General features: G+C 46.7%; 1 protein-coding gene across 2 annotated transcripts in view; it reads right to left on the bottom strand.

The window, feature by feature from the left end:
• The window catches only part of ARHGAP20 (Rho GTPase activating protein 20), a 94447-nt gene that overhangs the window by 36730 nt on the left and 37546 nt on the right, over positions 1 to 20171 (bottom strand). For both annotated transcript variants that reach the window (XM_089775621.1, XM_089775622.1), the window contains exon 3: positions 7670 to 7840. In XM_089775621.1, coding sequence (XP_089631747.1) covers positions 7670 to 7840 — 171 coding nt within the window. The remainder of the gene's footprint in view (positions 1 to 7669; positions 7841 to 20171) is intronic.

Here is a 20171-nt window from a genome sequence, read left to right as displayed (position 1 = left end):
ACTGGAGGAAGTGAATATAGACCAACATTACACAATAAATTGGGACTCGTGTATTCTTCTTTAAGGACAGAGAATCTCAAGAAATCTTTACCCAATCCCTGAAGATATTTCAGCTAAATATAAAAAGGAGTAACAAGAAACAGACTTACCAAACCAATGTTGCTTTTAGTACTTTGAGTGTTTTCTTTCCTCTGAATTTTCAATATTAATAATTTCCCTTCCTAGTGTTTGTGGGTGCCTGCACTATAGCTAAACTATTAAAAGTATAAAAATTATCTGCTATCAGCCAACTCAACTCTATATTGCAATCCAGAGTCATTGCAAACAAGTGTTATTAGAGCACTGTACATTTGTGGATATCTGTTTTATGTCCACAGGTATCTACATCCATGGATGTGGATGTGAATATCCATGGCTCATTTTTGCAGATACAGATGCAGATGTGGATACAAACTCCAGCTCTTCGGAACAAGAAGGAGAAGAGATTCTGAGAGACAAGGACCTTTCATATAAGGTGCCCTACTTGCCCCCAGAATGTTTTAAGCCAAGCAAAAGTGCACCAGCTCAGCTCACCATGCTGAAGGTGGATGGGGATGGTGCCTAGATACTATGGTGATTAGCACTCTATAAAGAAATACAATAAAACAAGTTTAGAACTGTGGAGGATCTAGAATACATTCTTCAGAGATAGTCTCATTAGAAAGGTATTTAATTTAGGTCAGATTGAACTATTTAAGTCTGAACTGGCACAGGATTTGAACCTCATGGGTTTAAAAGGACAGTACTAAATTCACATTGCTCTGATTTCTGACATTTTCAGCTAAATTCTGCAACCACTGCAGCTGGATATACTGCACAACATTAATATGAATATCCAATGCTGTCAGTAAAAAGGATCCTGCATGCCTCTCTCTACAGCCAGGGCATAAGGAAGTACAATGCCCATGGAATATTCTGAAGTTACAGACTACATTCATATATTTATTTGTATTCTTCCATGAAGCATTCTAACTTACAGATTTAAGAAAACGAGTTACATAGTAATACTAGTTCAAGGAATGACTGAATATGGACAAGAGCTACTGTCAAAAAATATTGAAGTACATAGACTGACCATGGATCGAACTGTTGCAATATTTACAAATAGAAGTATAGAAGTGAAGTCTAATGGATTAAGCATTAGGGATGTGAATGGCTAACCAGTTAACCGAAAGGGGCTGGAGCAGCCTGCTGCAGGCAGGGACCTGTCCAAGCCTTGCAGGGCCCACCATAGATGAGGGTGCTTCAGCCAAAGTAGCCAGAACAGCCCCCTTCTGTGGTGGCTCAGCACAGGCAGGTGTTTTTGGAGATCAAGGCTCTATCAATCAGCTAACTAATGTATTCACTTCACCCTGCTCTGCAGTAATCTAGATTTTCATACATTCTCCTTTCACAAAGCTGGCAGAGGAGAAATACTTGTGAACTACCAGCTGATGAACAGTGAGTAAACATAGCTTAAATCCTCATGTGGCAGCAGCAGACCAGGAGGCTTTGTGTGTCTGTGTGCCAAAAAAATCTAGGACAACCTTTGACTCCGCTTAAGGCTCCGATATTCCACTTTGACGACAGTGGAAGTAGTGGAAAGGGACCCTGGTGTGGCCCCCTCAGAGTTATTTTGCTTCTAACAAGCTGTGAAGTATTGTCTGTCTGGAAATTGTTGCTGTGGCATTTGCCTCACTTGATAAGTGGATTTCTATCTGAGACTGCAGGTCTTACATAAAACTGGGTCAGCCTAAAGTGGGATCTGATTCTTGTGTGGCATCAAAAGCCTTCAACAGGAAAAGTGGGATGACAGTCAGTGAAATTCCAGCCTGTGGCTGAACTACAGGATGCTGACTGACTGATGGTTGCTAAATAACAGGATGCCTTCTGTGTTCATTGTGTGCATGTGATTTCAGTGGCATTGTGTGTTACATAAACACAACAAATGCTTTCCAACCTGATCCAATTGCTTTTCCCAGTCCAGATTGAAGAAAAATGCCCCCAAATTATCTAATTTTTCCTCAAAGGTAGTAAATATAACTTGATTATCTGGGATTAAAAAAAACATACCCTAAAATAGGATTTTTTCCTCCCACAAGACCCTGAACAACTTATTTGCAAAAACTGATTTTCAGATCAGATTCTGCATTGTACACAACCTTGTATTTGGGTTAAATGAAAACTAGCTCTGAAATTACATCATCCAACATGATAAAAATAAATCAGCAGTTCTACTAAGAACTGGTTCCTAAGCCTTGGCTACAGTCACAAGAAATATACAGTAACCTTAATTGTCTCCTTCCCCTTTCCCAGGTCTCTCGCCAATGCTTTCTTTCCTCCACTTAGGGTTGCCAGATGGTTTCAACAAAAATACTGGACACACTTGACATTACATCACAATCTACATTACATCTGATTGAGAAAATACTGGACAGTTCTATTTACTCAATTATAGTTTCTCAATTTTTTCTCCCAAACAGCTCAAATACTCGACTGTTCGGTTAAAAACTGGACACCTGGCACCCCTACCTCCACTCCCTTCCCTCACACACACCTTGAATGCAACAGCTGTTATGTTAGTGCTCTGGGATATCAGAAAACCAAGCTGGAGACAGGAGTGAAAGCGCTAGTTCTGAATGAGTGATAGGAAACACAAAAAAATATAGTAATTTCTCTTTGAGACACAGGGACCCTTTTACTTCCAGAATAACTCCACAGTGAACGTACAGACAGTCCCCGAGTTACGTGGATCCGACTTATGTCAGATCCGCAGTTACGAACGGGGCTTTTCTCACCCCGGAGGACGGGAGCGGCGGGACGCCCAGATGAGCCGCAGTCCCGCTGCCTGCGTTCTCCAGGGCGAGAAAAGCTGCTCCCCATCTCCCTGCTCTGCTGGTCTGACCAGGGAGATGGGGAGCAAAGCCGCGGAGGACGCCCGCAGCGGGACAGCCCAGACGCGCCGCGGCTGTCCCGCTGCGGGTGTCCTCTGCGGCTTTGCTCCGCGTCTCCCTGGTCTGCTGGGGGGGACGGGGCCCAGCTAGTGCCCCCTCCCCCCCAGCAGACCAGGCTTTTCTGCCCACGACGCCTGGGGTAGAGCAGCTGGGGCGCTGCTGGGTTGGTCCCGCAGCGCCGCTCCTCGGCGCTATTGGACCAACCCGGCAGCACCCCACCTGCTCTGCCCCAGGCATCCTGATTCAGCCGCTGCTGGTCAGTTTCAGCAGCAGCTGAATCAGGACGCCTGGGGCAGAGCAGCTGGGGTGCTGCTGGGTTGCTCCTCGGCGCTACTGGAGCAACCCAGCAGCACCCCAGCTGCTCTGCCCCAGGCGTCCCCAAGTCAGCCGCTGCTGAAACTGACCAGCAGCTGACTACAGGAAGCCCGAGGCAGAGTTGCTCTGCCCCCGGCTTCCTGGAATCAGCCGCTGATCAGTTTCAGCAGCAGCTGACTTGGGGACGCCTGGGGTTCTTAAGTTGAATCTGTATGTAAGTCAGAACTAGCATCCAGATTCAGCCGCTGTTGAAACTGATCAGTTTCAGCAGCGGCTGAATCTGGACGCCAGTTCCGACTTACATACAGATTCAACTTAAGAACAAACCTACAGTCCCTATCTTGTACGTAACCTGGGGACTGCCTGTATATGTCCAGACACAAAGAACAACACACATTGCATAATGAAGGAAAGCAATACCTTCAGTTTCTTTAACCTCTCCCTCCTTTATGTACCAAATCCTGTGCTCAGTTTCTGTAGAACAGGAGTCTTGGGGGCAGCGGTGGGGGGACAACAGGGCAGGAGAAAAGGGAATGCATAAAAGGTGGGGAACCAGTTGCTTAAAAGCAATGCTTTGCACAAAGTGGACGCAAACCTACAAATAATCCTAAAGTTCTCAATTCTGCCATTCTTAGTCACTATGAGCAGATTGTACCAGTTATGCAAAATGCACAGATGGTTCTACCCAACATAAATACAAAGCACCAATCACAAGGTTCAGGAAGACTTATGGGCCAAAGAGGCCCTTCCTCCATGCCCTGGCTGGGCATGCTTAGACTGGAGGAGGGGGGTTAAAAGCTAGCCAACAGCTCAGCATGTGGCTGGCAAGCCAGGGTGCAGGACACACACTCTGGGAACTCTCAGAAAGGCCCAAAGGACCAGAGCAAAACCAGTATTGAACTAGTGAGCAAAGGAATCTGCAGCACCCAATGGAGGGGACATGGACCAGAAACCCAAAGGCAATGTTCCCTAGAGCTGAGTGGTGGCCAGATGGAAGGTGGACTGGAATAGGAAATGATCCCAGGAAGCTAACAGGAAGTTGAACATCACACAAATACAGGTGAGCAGCCAAGTCAGTCTCACATGGCCCTGGGTTAGACCTTGGTGGAGAAGGAAAGTCCCATGCTCCCCTTCTCTGCTTCCATTTGAGTTCCCAGGCAGCAGCCACTAGGCTAAACTGTTGCTACCTTGAACTATTGCCACTCGGTGGAACTGCCTCCAAACTGAACAGTCACTGCTAAGCACTCTTAATACTACTACCACTGTTATGAACTGTGACCATGAGGCAGGAGCCCCCTGCAACATCCCCTAATCACAGCGAATATCAGGTCAAATGTTTACACATGATACACCAAAGTAAATATCTTATGGGGAGTGGTATGAAAACAAGAAGAGGAAACTAGAGTCCACAAGCTGGACAAACTAAAAGCTTTCACTGAATAATAAAAAGTGATAAATAATATCTGCTGATAACACCACTTTTATTGTGCTTGTCTTCTAAGGATCTCAAAGCACTTGCCAAAGTTCAGCAAATATTTACTTAGTTAGTTGGCATGGCTCTCCATAAGATAGTATCTCTATCTCTATTTTTTTTTTTTTTTACAGGTTTGGCCAACTGATGATCTGAAAGGTTAATGGTCTAATTTTCAGAGATGCTTTATAAAAATCCACAAGTGACTTGTCCAAAGTCAAATGCAGAGAGCCATTTGCTGAACTGGGAACAAAATCCACATCCTATCCCTTTGCCCATACTGCACATCTCCTTTCTCAGCCTTATGAGTCACTGAACATCTCCTGCAAGGGACTGAGCACCTTCAATTACTGTAGGCCTCAGTGTGTGGGGGTGGGGAATGCATAGTCATCACTTCTGCAGAGGTGCTTATCAGCTCCCCAGAGCGGAATCAGAGAGTCAAGAGCATGCTGGGGACTTGTTTTCCTTAAAAAAAAACAAACAAACAAAACAAAACTTGGACACGTTTAGTGGTGATAAAACACTAATTATAAATTAAATTCCTTTTCAGAGTGACTGATTTGGGTTGAGCCTGCACACACACTGAAGATTAGGAGTACCTCTAATTACAGAGCAGTACTTGTCCAAAGACAGACAAAAATGTCTCAAACATTAGCAAAACTAGGCAAGAACATAACACAGAAGAATATGATGGATTAGCCATTTTATGGGACTTAATTTTGTAACTGAGTCAGATTCAACAAGCTCCTTATTTCAGTTTAGCTTTTACTCTGATGCACCACTGTCTTAAGTACACATCAGCAATTAAGAAATCAAGACTTATAACCATATATTGGTACATAGCACATCATAGGTTTCCCCTATATCAGTGTTTCCCAATTTTATTTGGCCACGGAACGCCTAGAGTTGCCTTAAAAAAAGGCCCCTGCCACGTTTCGTTGAGCAAAAAAAAAGCCCTCGCCACAGCTCTGTCTCTTTAACAGGAGGCTCTTCGTGGAACCCCTGCTTTCACTTCACGGATCCCCAGGGTTCCCCGGAGCACCAATTGGGAAACACTGCCCTATATATTACTCAGAACAGTGGGTTCCCAACCTTTTTTACACTGTGGACTGGCAAACCCATTCAAACTTTTGACAGACTGGAAACATTGTAGTTGCATATTTACCTATTCATTATGCAAATAATAAATATGCAAATATGCAACTAAAATGTTACCTGCCTGCCAACCTACTCATCCGTTGACCTCATCTCGTCACTGCACGTCCCTCTATCTCCAACCTCTGAACCCTCTGACCCCATCCAGCCAACCCTGGTACTCTGTGTGTCTATTGTTAAACCTGCCAAACTGATCGTCTGCTATCCCCTATATCCCACTAACCCCATTACCTCACAAGTCTGTCTTGCCAAGCTCGTCACCCTGTGTCCACCATCTCCCACTTCCCAACACCCCTTGCTACCAACTTCCTTTTCTAAAACACCTGTCTTGCCTGAAGCCTGTCCTGCATCCGCTGTAACTATCAACCTTGGCTCTCTGTGTCCCAGCGACCCGAATGAAATCGACAACCTCCCATTTCCCCAGCTCCTGCCCCACCACTCCCAGCGCTCCCTGATTCTGCCTCACTATCTCCCGTGCCCATTGCTTCACAAACTCCATGACTGCCTGTTGTGCCAAACCCTGATCCTGCTCCACTGACCCTGCAACTGCCTGTTCCACATGCTCTGAGGCCCCCCCCACCCTGCTCAGACACCCTCAAATCTGCTCCCCCTGAGAGAGAAGCAGGAGCTATGCCGCACCTGGCTCCATAACTACTGACCCACTGCAAACCACCCCCTCTTGCCCTTTGACATCTAAACCCTGCCCTCCCTCAGCCCCAGCCCTCCTCCGCTAGCCCCAGCTCAGCCCCTTGCTCCCCAGTGCTTAACACCCTTTGACCCCCCCACCTCTACGCCCTGTGCCCTTTGACCTTTAACCTATGACCCCTACAGACTATGCCAACACCCTCTTGCCCTGAAATAATCATTTAGGGAAAACCTGTATTGCAACAAACACAAGATTCACATTCAAACCATCCATCCTGGTCAATAGAAGTACATGATGCCTTACAGAGTATAAAGCTACATCAGGGTTTTTCACATTTTTCCTTAACACATTAACAAGTGAAAGCACTCATAAGAATTGCCTTAAACCATAACTGCTGCAAGCAGCTAGAATGATAGATCCATCTTGTATATTTAACTTAATTGTGAATGGTAGAGAGAAAAATCTGACCTCAACAATGAGGCCTGATAACACATCAACAGCTTCCCAGCCTCCTCAATACTACTACCACTTTCCACTTTGCTGCATCAGAAATAGCATTCAGAAGATAAATCCAAAGAGGACAGAAATGCTTATTGTAATACTTTAATATTAAAAATATCTACAGAAATGTTCCTCATCTGAGGATATCAAATGACTTCCTAGACGCATATTAAATCTTGCAATACCAGGTGATGCAGATAGTGGTATTGTACATATTTCTCCATTGAACGAACTGAGGCCTAATATGCTTAAATGACTTGTCAGCATTCGGAGAGCCTGCTACAGAGTGTGCTGGGAATGGAACTCAACATACTAACTCCCACTTCACCCACTACTCAACAACAAGTCAAGACTTTTAAAATACCCACCCATATTGAACTAACATACAAGTTTGATTCCTTTCCCATATTCTGGTCTAAACGGACAGACATGTGAGTGTGTAAAAGCACTCATGGGAGTTGGGAACTCAACTCTCATTGGCAGACTAAGAAACTCTCCTGAAATCCATGGAAGATTTACTATTGAAGGTAGCATCAGGGACATTCATGGGATGCTGTGCTGATGAGGGATGCTGCTCTGCAAGAGAATTTCCTTATGATCGGTACTTACTTGGACTTGGCAACAACAAGGATGTCTGTGAAGAGGAAAAGGTGCCGTTCTTGGGTCTGAAGGCCCGTCTTCAACTGCACGTGGCCATCAAGTACAAAGGCTCTCTTGGGGCAGATAAAGGACTGCACGAGGGGACATGTTTCCGGACTGATTGGGGAGAAGCAGCTTTCCCTGTAGCAAGAATAAGGAAAGCAAGTCAGTTAATCAGAGATAACACACAATGCTTGCCCTGAGCCACTGGGCAGAGATTTCCTACACTGACAGCTGAAAAACTGAACATTTAACTAATTTACAGACATTGAACTAAAATATTACAGGGACATGACACTTGCTTTGCAGAACTTAGCAAACTAACTCCAACTCAAAACAGTTTTGGGGACTGGCTTGTACATGTCCTGTATGGCACCAAGCACATTGTTAGCACCTAGCAAATAATTTAACACAAACCCGCCCTCTCCCCCCCCCGAAACTGTACCAGACTGCTAACAAAATACAGCACTAATAATAATTTTCCATTAAATTAATGTACAGTAGGCTTCTGATAATCCGGCACCCTTGGAACCCAGGGGGTGCTGGATTATCAGATATGCCAGAGTATTGGGAGGTACTCCAGTGGAGTGCTGTGACAGGTCTGCCGGGACCCACAGTGTGTGTGTGTGGGGGGCCAACCCTCCGCCGTGTTACGGGGAGGGGGTGGAAGCCCCACGGAGCTGGCTTGCAAGCGGCGGCGAGGAGGCAAGAGGAAGGCAGCTGTTTAAGGTAGGCGGGGGTCAAGGGGTCGGCGGGGAATACTGCGTGCCTCTCGCCCCTCTCCGCTGCTGCCACTTACAAGCCGGCGGCTGAGTTTCCCCGCTTGTAGGACGGCTGCGCGGGGCTTCCACTGCCACCCTGCAACACGGTGGAGGGTTCGCCCTTTGCCGCGCCGTTCCCGCCCCCCGCTCCGCCTGCCTTAAACAGCTGCCTGCCTCTCGCCCCCTCTCTGCCGTTGCCTCTGGGCAGCTCCAATTGTCCGTCTGGCTGGAGCACTTCCGGGTTCCTGTTGGTGCCGGACTATCAGGAGTGCTGGACCACTGGATGCCGGACAATTGGAGTTTTACTGTACTATGGAGTAGGGAACATCTAAGCAACTTTTAGTATAAGTTTGCAATTTTAGAAAATTATTCAGTCACAGTGACCAACACAGAAAAAACAAACATATGGTACAATCAGGGCAGCTTGTACTAGTGACAGACCACGCAGACTTCAAAGCACATATAATGTAGGACCCAAACTACACAGAATTTGGCAGATTGCCTTTAATAGTTTTATTAACTAAGTCTAAATTATTTTCCCCTTGCATGTATCCCTAATATCAATAGTTAATTTTGAAGATCCTACCATGGTACAATTTTCTAACTGATTCAGAAAAGTTAGTCAGCTATTCTGTAGTACCTGGGAGCAGAGCCTGCAGTCAGTGTACTCCAGCCTCACTCCCGAGGAGCTCTCTGCAACTCCGCACTGCTACCTCTGTATAAGAGGCAACTGTGTGGGGTGCCAGGCGGGAGCTGGTCCGTGAGGGGAGCCAGTTTAAAAACCAGCTCCCTTTGCGGACTGGCTGCCTGTCGCCCAGTGCTGCTGCCTCTGATAAAGAGGCAGCAACACGGGGGGGCAGCAGCCCCTGTCTAGGGGGATGTCTGAAGTCCCAGACCTGGTGCGAGACAGAACTCAGCTTCGCTGCCTGCCCATTCAGCTCCTAATACACTTCAAATGTAGGGCCACAGCGGGGGTAGGTCCTAGACTAAGCATGAGCCAGGACTGAGCTGGGCTGCCTGCCTGCTCAGCTCCTAATAAATTTTAAAATGCAGATCTGCAGCGGGGTAGGTCCCAAACCTGTCGCAAGCTAGGAGTGAGCCAGGTTGCTGGCCAGCTTGCTAAAAAATGTATTGGTGGGGGAGGTTATAGCATTAACCTATAAGCTTTTGCTTATTGGTTAATCAACTACACTATTACATCCCTAATTCAAAATCTGCTACTCAACCCTTTCCCCATTGCAGAGAAAGCAAAGTGACGCAGATAGGGCCTGATTCTAGGCAATACTGAGCACCTGTAGCTCCAGTTACTTCCAGTGAGGGTACTCAGTACCTTTGAAAAACGCATCCAAGGGTGAGTGGTCTTTTATTTTGCTAAGAATAAACAAGGCAGAATAAACCGTACTCTTCTCAAAACTCCTACTGACGTCAGTAGCAAAAGGATGGCCCTTATAAGAGGATAGCCACAAATGCAGAGGAGAGACATGCAGAAAGAAGATTGTGAGCAGAGTGTGTTCTCAGATAAGGTCATGGGCCTTTCCAGATCTCTCTCTCAGTCTGGCTGCTTCTCTGTGTTTGTAACCCGCTGCCTGCACTTGGATTACTTAGAGGGGTCCAGCAGTAAATGCTGACTGAGGAAATCCTGACAGCTGGTGCTGAAAGGATAAGAACTTTGATCAGCCTACATAAGCATGACTCACTTTCACTGAGCTGCAAGGAGGCGGTGAGGAGCTGCCAGGGAAAGTCCATATTTATCCTAAGCGTGGCTAAAAACCTACATTTTCAAAAAACGTTCTCTCACTTTGAGAGTTTCCCTTCACTTTCAATTTCCCTCTAGGCAAGGGGGAGAGAGGGAGGAGTAGGAGTTTTAAAAATGAACAATGCAAAAATAAAGTTACTTGTTGTGGCAGTGAGGCCTAATCCTTCTTAAGCAGCAGGGATCTTAAGAGATGCAAGGGTGAGAGAACAAAGAGGTTATACGAGTATAATGTGATGGAGCAAGGTGAGGGAGGGCACAATAAACCACTCTTCAGCCCCACCCTCTTCCCAGACAGGGCCAATCAGAACTTGGCTTGGGAGAGCTGCTGACCCTGCTCCTTCCTAGCACCCCATAGGCATTAACTACCTATAAAGGTCATAGCCCTATTCCCCCTGAATTAGCCAGCTAGCTGGTCAGGCAAGGGGTTCAGGAAAGAATGCTGAGCTCTCCCATAGGACTAGGCTAGTGTGTGCTACTCAGGAGTCCCCTCATAACTGAGGCTAAGGGTACGTCTAGACTATATGCCTCTGGCGACAGAGGCATGTAGATTAGGCTACCCGACAGAGTAAAATGAAGCGGCGATTTAAATAATAAGCAGCCATGTAAATTTAAATGAAGCGGCGATTATTTAAATCGCCGCTTCATTTTACTCTGTCGGGTAGCCTAATCTACATGCCTCTGTCGCCAGAGGCATGTAGTCTAGACGTACCCCAAGTCAGAATTCCTTTTCCGGGTCATAGCTGCAGCACAGCCCTTCTGCACCCTCTCCAGAAACACCTGATGTTGTCAAGGGCACCTAGTAAGGAACCACTCTCTTTGCTTGCCAAACATTCAACACAGCCTTTCCATACTTAGCATTTGTCACCTAAACAACCACACACCAAGAACTGTGATAGTCCAGGATTTTCAGCCACGTCAGAGTTGAACACTGGGTTAAGAGCTTTATAAAGGAGTTTCAGCACTTCAGAGGAGGATAACACCACAAACACTCGAGAACCACTTTCATTGGACTCCTATCCTTGGAAGTTCTCTGATTTTGATTAATTTGTGGCTGCATTTGCAGTGCTGACAAGCGGAATTGAATCTGGAAACTCTGAAGTTTAGTGCATAAGCCTTTACTGCTTGAACTAAAAGCCAGCTAGCTCTCAGCTAAGGCTGTGAGAATACTCATTCTCTCTCTCTGTAAGTGGTCTAAGTGCCACTACATGGGACAGTGAACCACACCTAGTAGGTGTGTGAGTTACACATTATCAAGGACTCCACAACATAAACACACTCCTCTAGTGTTCAGACCAGAAAATAAGGCAGAAATTATTAATGTTTTGGTCTGGCGTATGCTGCCCATCAGGGTTCACGCAATGCCAATTTGAAATGAGTTATGACAAGTGTTAAAACAAAGTCACGCTGTTATGTTTCTATTATAACCAACCCCAATGTAAGCCTCCGAGTGTGTCTCTACACTGCAAGTAAACACCCACACGTGGCCCACACCAACTGGAACAAGCTCATGGGGCTTGGCTGATAAGGTTGTTTAACTGCAGTGTAGATGTTCAGGCCTGGGCTGGACCTGGACTCTAGAACTCCAAGAGGCAAAGGGTTCAAATGTCAGGCTGTCACCTGAGAGGCCTGGCTAGGAAAGCCTGGGAATTTCTGCACTGCCTTCACCACAGCCTGGATTTCGCTCACTATTTTTAAATGAATCAAAATATGCACCTGCTTGGTGCCATTTTAAAAGAGCTTTACAATCGGATGTGTAAGGACTACTCGGAGTCAGCATGAAGAACCAGCTAACCACTGAAAGATACAATTATGTTACACTTAGCATGAAAACAAACATCTCAGTGCTCAATTATTAAGATATCTTCTTTACCTGAAAGTACAAAAATACAACCAAAGATTCTCACCCCCGTAGTTGTCATGAAGGTTTCCGAGCTAGTCATATCTTAATGTAAGTACTGAAATATTTATTTTCAATTTAAAGTACAATAGCAATGTAATTTTAAAAGTTTATTCACAGGAGAAACAGAGCAAAATATTGGTATTGTACTCTACAGACACACTTAACACAGCATTTGTTAAGTAATAACTAGGTACTTGCTCCTAACTCTACTGTCATCAAGGGGAGGCTTTTCCAATGACTTCAATGGACTCTGGATCTGAGCTTTAGGTTCATCAGAGCCCTCGTCTACACCTTATTTTGAAACAACAAGCAGAGCATCCACATACCACCAAGCCCATTATTTCAAATAACGGGTTGGTTATTTTGAAATCTATACTCCTGCTTTCCTTGGGGCATAAGCTCATGTAGAAATTGTTATTTTGAAACAGCATTAGTGTGGATGATCAGCTGCTGCTATTTCAAAATAATTGGCCTTCAGAGGCCTAACAGCTGCATCTTGTGGATGTTCTGGCCACACATGACAACTCCAATGCTTAAAGCTGCAGGCAGAAGGGGAAGGGCTTGTTGCATGAGGAGAGCTTTGCCAGTCCCATGCCACACAGCACCAATCCCATGAGCCATGGCCTGAGCTCCCTCTGAACCCTCCACGGCTGCCAGTACTCCCGCAGCACCCTTGGATGCCCCTGGCCAGGGTGAAAGAGGGCCTTGGCCTGGACTGTCAGAGATCCTGGACCTCACTGAGGTCTGAGAGGAGGAAACCAACCTCCAGGATCTCCGTACCAGGAGAAGAATGCAGATGTCTACGACCATATGGCTGCCAGCCTGTATGAGAAGGGACACATGTGGATCCTCGACCAGGTCCACATTAAAATAAAAGTGCTCCAGAAGGCCTACACTACGGCCAGGGAGCAAAGTGCTCTCTCTGGGGCGACTCCTCACACCTGCCGCTACTATGAGAGGCTCGATGTCATTCTGGGAGGAGGGCTGGTTTCCCTCTTCCCCCCCGTTGTTGGCAAGTCTGGCCAGGACATGCACAGCATCAGCCTCTGCGAAGGTGGGGCTGTAGAGGAGGATGAGCAGGAGGAAGAAGAGGAGGAGCAGGCCTGACAGGACACCATGCCTGCCAGACAGCAGCTGCTCCTCACCCTGGAGCCAGTCCCCCTGTCCAAGATGCCTCAGACAATCCCAGCGAAGGCACTTCAGGTGAGTTCCATAAACTTCCCTATACACACTGGGGCAGGTGACACACTGCAAGGGACTGCACATGCCTCACTTGGCCTTCTCTGCCTGGGGGTCGCACAACAGCCTGTGCACATAGAGCGCCAGTCCGGAGCACTCAGCTCTATGACACTCTCACACAGGAACACATTGGTCCTTCTCACAAGGTTCTTGGTGAGGCCTGCCTTACTCTGGCCTCCTTGGTGGGACACCTTCCCACAGTAAGCCACCACTAAGGAGGCTGGGGTCATGGAATCGCACAGCTGTGAGCATGGTGCATCCACAACCTCCCACACCAACTTGCTGACTCCAGGGGTTCCAGTGGAGTAAGCAAACCCGGGAAGACTGCTGTGAGACAAGATGGCCTGCCCCCAGTCCCTCATCTGGGGGTTCAATGAGGAGTGTTGGGAGCGGGCTGCCGGCTGAGAGGAGCACTGGGCTGACTAGGAGCAACGGAAGGCCATGTGGAACCAGATGGCACGGCAGCACAAGACTATGTGCTGCTCCATAACCTCTGTGAAGGAGAACATGGCCGCGTGCATGGAGCAGGCCACCAGCCATCTCCTTGCCCCTGGGCCCCCACAAATCCCTACCTCCGCCCCCATGGCTTCTCCTCCTAGCCTCCCCAGGGGCTGCCAGGCCCAGTGAACACGTGGTAGTGGGACCTCCTTGGCAGCCAAAGCCTTCCAAGCTACCTGAGGTAGGTGCCAGTCCCAACCCCATCTCTGGGCCCCCCCTCCCACATTCCAGGTTCTTTCCCTAGTCCCTCCCCTGTTGTATATCCCCCAAATAAATAAAGTTGTGTTTTCCAAACAAAAAGGCTGTTTTATTTGCTCTGGAGAGGAGGGAGAAGGTGAGGAGTGTGGGACGGAGGAAAGGCACACAGGGGCAATGCAGAGGCCCCTTGTGGAGAGGCCCAGGTGAGAGTCTCATTGGTGGCCTTGGCTGAAACTCTCCCTCAAGGCCTGCCGATGAGCACAGCTTCCTGATGTGCTCTCCTGATGGCGCTGGTGTCTGGTTGTTCGTATGCCCTGGCCAGCCATTCAGACTCTGCTGTCCATCCTGGCAGGAAAGTCTCCCCCTTGATCTCCCAAAGGTTGTAGAGCACAATTGAGAAATACTCCTTTCTGTTGATATAGTTTGAGGCACTCAGACGGCACTTACATTCCCATCCTGGTGGCCGACCAATGGCCCATCCCCACAGTTTAGGAAGCCCATGGCAGCAAAGCCATCCACAATGCCCAGAGTGACAAACCTCTGCAATAACATGGTGTTGATGACCGTGACTACCTGCAGAAGCATGGCCACATGCCGAACTTGTTCCCCACAGAGAGGTAGCTGTCTGGCGTGGAGAGCTTCCGCAGAGCGATGGTGACACTTCTGCAGGGGGATGTCAGGTCTCATGCGGGTGTGCTGTTGCCTTAGGGTGGGAGTAAACCACTTGCAGAGCTCCAGGAAGGTGGCCTTCTGCAGGCGGAAGGTCTGGAGCCACTGCTGGTCATCCCATCGCAGCAGGACGATACCGTCCCACCAGTCGGAACTGGCCTCCCTCTACCAGAAGCTGCATTCTCTGGTGTGCAATGGATGGTGGATCATTTGCTGCAGAAGGATTGATAGGGCCTGGGTGAAGGGGTCCTGTGGTTCGGGGCTGGTCGTCGTCCTCCTAAAGCAGCACATGGGTAGTGTGGATGAACTTCACTATGAGATGCAGCACAAGTCCTGTGAGCCTTGCACTGCTCTACAGTAGCTCCAGTTCCATGTTGGAAGTGTCGTAGTGTCCACAAGGGCAACCAGAGCACAGTGTAAGGTTGTTGTCCCGCAAGGGGGTAGGCAGTGGAGGAGTGGTGTGTGACACACGGCTGTAGAGAAGAGCCCCTGTAGGCACGTGTCTCAGCTAGCTTCAGCAAGCAGCCACAGGAAATGTCTGCCCTCCTGGTGCCTTCCCCAGAGTGCCTCTGCAGACCAGGGGGACGGGGGGACGGGGGGGGGGGGCCAAAGCAGAGCCAAGCAGAGCCAAGCCGTGGAGCGCGCGATCAGCTGACAGCCCAGACGCTCTGGGCTGTCAGCTGGCCAGGCGCTCCGCGGCTTGGCTCTGCTTCGCCCCCCCCCCCATTCCCCTGGTCTGCAGACCAAGGGGACCGGGGGTGGGGGGAAGCAGAGCCAAGCCTCGGAGCGCGTGGGCAGCGGACAACCCTGTCTGCTGCCCACGTGTTCCGCCGCTTTGCTTCCTCTCCCTGGTCTGCTGGAGACCAGGGAGAGGAACCCCGTTCGTAACTGCGGATCCGACATAAGTCGGATCCGCGTAACTCGGGGACTGCCTGTATAAGCATGCCACCTCTTTGAGCATTAGCAATGCCAACAAAAGTCCTTTTCAATTGACATAGCTTCATCTACACTGAGTTTCGTGGCATAGCTATGTGGGCTAACAGATGTATTTTTTTCACACCTCTGACTGGCATAGCTATGCAAGTGTTAGTTTTAAGTGCAGGCCAGACATGTAGGACATAATTAGACTCTTCTACCAAGAATTTCCCACTTACTGCCACCACTGTAAAGAGGGCATCAGGCAACGTTTCTACTATATTGTTACCTAAATCTGATCAGAAGTCTGGTGATTTTGCAAATGAAAAATAATTGAAAGTAAAGTCTTTGATTTTCCTTTGTTTTCAGAGAATGTTACAAGTAGGAATAAGGGATCTTCCGGAAAAGGGTTTATTTTCCGCAAGATCCCATCTAGACTGGCGCTTTTCTCCAGCAAAAGCCCGAGCCAGAAAAAAGCGGTAGCCATGTTCATGCAAATGCCACGGGGGATATTTAAATCCCCCGCGGCTTTGTAATTCCGACTGGTCTCATTAGCATCCCTTTTCCGGAAAAGGGTGCCAATGTAGACACAGCCATTGGGTCTGCACCAGCACACCCTGTTGTAATTCTCAAGCCCCCTTTTTTTGGGGAGCGGGGGGGAAGGGTAAACAGATCAGGTGGCCAGTGGTGGAGCTAACAGGGGAGCAAACAAGGCCTGTTAGATAGGTCTGTGGTGCATTTTCAGGCAAATTACAGAATAGATTAGAGGAGGTGTGTAACATAACATTTTCATATGGAACAGGAAGGAGAGTGATCCTGTCCCTCACTCATTTGCCTGCTGAAGTTCTTGTCCTATGGGGCAGAGCCAGCTCTCCACTCTGGGCTTTGTGACATGTCATATAGAGTCCCTTGTCACTGTAACCCACAAACTAGGTCACAAGGCCCAGCCCACCCCGCCCTTTGGGACAGGAATTGATGCTGGTGGGTGACTGCATGGCAGGCTGGTTCTCCAGTGCACTGCCAATGATGTATTGATCTCCCAGATGCAAAACTTGGCTCTGACACTGCAGGTGGCAACCACTGCACTATTGTTGTCTCATTTTCATATCTTGAATTGCACTAGATTTCCTCTGAGAAGAAGCCTTCAACATAAATTTAATCCAAGACTTGCCAGAAGAAATACGAGGCAGGCAGGCACTGCTAAGTGGAGACTAAGAACCAAGTTGGCTCCCTCTTAGAAATACTTTTTAATGCACAGTAATTCTACTCATATTTCTTGGCATAAGTTTTTGCATTCAAGTTCCCTACCTATGAACCAATTAGCAACAGTACTAGAACAAACCAAAAGGCAAAGCTATAGTTTGGATTGCAGCCCACTGATAAAAGGAAAACATCCAAACCCATAACTCAGTAGAAAGTACCCAACCACACACTGTTCATATTGCACTCAAAACAAATGTTAACATTTCAAGACTTCAACACTTATCTAGTTTCAGTGTAACAGTAAAATGATCATTTGGCTAAAGACTTGCACATGTATTATAACCATCTCGACAATATCATGGGAGCAGATCATCATGCAATATGTGTCAAAACGTAAGGAGAGTTTCTTCTGTGCATGGATCAAATTCACGATGGCCATAAGCAGGAGTGAGATAATGGATTTAGGCCTGCATACAGCAGTGGCAAATTTGGCTCCCAGTATGTGGATATGTTATTAGAGCACACAGCCTTAGAGGAATAGTGATAGAAATGTAGCCGTGTTAGTCTGGTGTAGCTGAAGCAAAATACAGGACTATGTAGCACTTTAAAGACTAACAAGATGGTTTATTAGATGATGAGCTTTCATGGGCCAGACCCACTTCCTCAGATCAAAATGGGTCTGGCTCACGAAAGCGCATCATCTAATAAACCATCTTGTTAGTCTTTAAAATACTACATAGTCCTGTATTTTGCTTCAGCCTTAGAGGCTCACTTGCCATGTTAAAAAGAATTAGAAAACAACAGAGGACTGTTTACCCAGCAGGGAATCAGGTCTTTAAAGAACAGTTGTATAATTATCAAAGCCCAGTTTAAGCAGCTTCTCATTTTCTCAAACCAGCCAAAGATACCAATTAGGAGGAAAATTCAAAAAATTGAATCATAGAATACTAGAACTGGAAAGGGGACCTCAGGAGATCAACAAATCCAGTCCCCTGCCCCTCATGGGAGGACTGAGCACCGATGAGATGATCCCTGATAGATGTCTAACTTGCTCTTAAATATCTCCAGTGACAGAAATTCCACAACTCCCCTGTGCAATTTATTCCAGTGTTTAAACACCCTGGCAAACAGGAAGTTTTTCCTGATGTCCAACCTAAACCTCCCTTGCTGCAATGTAAGCCCATTGCTTCTTGTCCCATCCTCAGAGGCCAAGGAAAACAATTTTTCTCCGTTCCTTGTAACACCCTTTTGGAGACTTGAAAAGTGCTAGCATGTCCCCTCTCAGTCTTCTCTTTTCTAAAAGGAGGGGGAAGGGATAGCTCGGTGGTTTGAGCATTGGCCTACTAAACCCAGGGTTGAGAGTTCAATCCTTGTGGAAGCCATTTGGGGCAAAAATTCATCAGGGATGGTACTTGGTTCTGCTGTGAAGGCAGGGGACTGGATTTGATGACCTTTCAAGGTCCCTACCACTCCTAGGAGCTAGGCAATCTGCATTATAATAATAAACAAAACAGGCTCAATTACTTCTGTCTTCCTTCATAGCTGATGTTTTCTAGACCTTTTATCATTTAGTAGCTCTTCTCTGCACCTTCCCCAACTTTTCCACATCTTTCTTGGAGTGCCCAGAACTGGACACAATACTCCAACTGAGGCCTAATCAGTAAAAAGCAGAAGAATGATTTCTCCTGTCTAGGTCACAAAACTTCTGTTAATGCATCCCAGAATCATATTTGTTTTTTTCCCAAGTGTCACATTGTTGACTCATTTAGCCTGTGGTCCACTATAATCTCTGGATCCCTTTCTGCTGTACTCCTTCCTAGACAATCACTTCCCATTCTGTATGTGTGAAACTGATTGTTCCTTCCTAAGTGGAGTGCTTTGCATTTGTCCTTATTAAACTTCATCCTATTTACCTCAGACCATATGTATACCCCAAATTAATGTATACCCCAAACAAATGTATACCCCAAATTAAAAAACATAGCAAGAGACCTAAAAAAGAGTCACCGTGGCTTAACCACCATGTAAAAGAAGCAGTGAGGGACAAAAAGGTATCTTTTCAGAAGTGGAAGTCCAATCCTAGTGAGATAAATAGAAAGGAACATAAACACTGTCAAATCAAGTGTAAACATGTAATAAGAAAAGCAAAAAAAGATTTTGAGGAACAGCTAGCCAAAAACTCAAAACGAAATAACAAAATGTTTTTTAAGTACATTAGAAGCAGGAAGCCTGCTAAAAAACCTGTGGGTCCCCTAGATGATCGAGCTATAAAAGGAGCAATCAAGGACGATAAAGCCATTGCAGAGAAACTAAATGATTTCTTTGCTTCAGTCTTCACGGCTGAGGACATTGGGGAGATTCCTGAATCTGCACCGTCCTTTGTGGGTGATGAATCTGAGGAACTGTCCCGGATTGAAGTGTCATTAGAGGAGGTTTTGGAACAAATAGAAAAACTTAATGTTAACAAATCTCCAGGACCGGATGGCGTTCATCCAAGGGTTCTAAAAGAACTAAAATGGGAAATTGCTGAGCTATTATCTGTGGTTTGTAACCTATCCTTTAAATCGGCTTCTGTACCTAATGACTGGAAGGTAGCCAACGTGACACCAATATTTAAAAAGGGCTCTAGAGGCGATCCTGGCAATTACAGACCGGTAAGTCTAACTTCAGTACCGGGCAAATTAGTCGAAACAATAGTAAAGAATAAAATTGTGAAGCGTGTAGAAGAACATAATTTGTTGGACAAAAGTCAACATGGTTTCTGTAAAGGGAAATCCTGTCTTACTAATCTATTAGAGTTCTTTGAAGGGGTTAACAAACATGCGGACAAGGGGGATCCAGTAGATATAGTATACTTGGATTTTCAGAAAGCCTTTGACAAGGTCCCTCACCAAAGGCTCTTGTGTAAATTACATGGCCATGGGATAAGAGGGAAGGTCCTTTCTTGGATTGAGAACTGGTTAAAAGACAGGAAACAAAGGGTAGGAATAAATGGTAAATTTTCAGATTGGAGAGGGGTAATTAGTGGTGTACCCCAAGGGTCAGTCCTGAGACCAATCCTTTTCAACTTATTCATAAATGATCTGGAGAAAGGGGTAAGCAGTGAGGTAGTAAAGTTTGCAGATGATACCAAACTGTTTAGGATAGTCAAGACAGAAGCAGACTGTGAGGGACTCCAAGAAGATCTCACCAAACTGAGTGATTGGGCAACAAAATGGCAAATGAAATTTAATGTGGATAAGTGTAAAGTAATGCACATCGGGGAAAATAACCCCAACTATACGTACGGTATGATGGGGCTAATTTGGCTACGACAAATCAGGAAAGAGATCT

This window comes from Pelodiscus sinensis, chromosome 1 (genome assembly GCF_052426305.1).
Source record: "Pelodiscus sinensis isolate ZL-2025 chromosome 1, ASM5242630v1, whole genome shotgun sequence".
NCBI classification, from domain to species: Eukaryota; Metazoa; Chordata; order Testudines; family Trionychidae; genus Pelodiscus; species Pelodiscus sinensis.
This window is presented reverse-complemented; position numbering and strand designations above follow the sequence as displayed.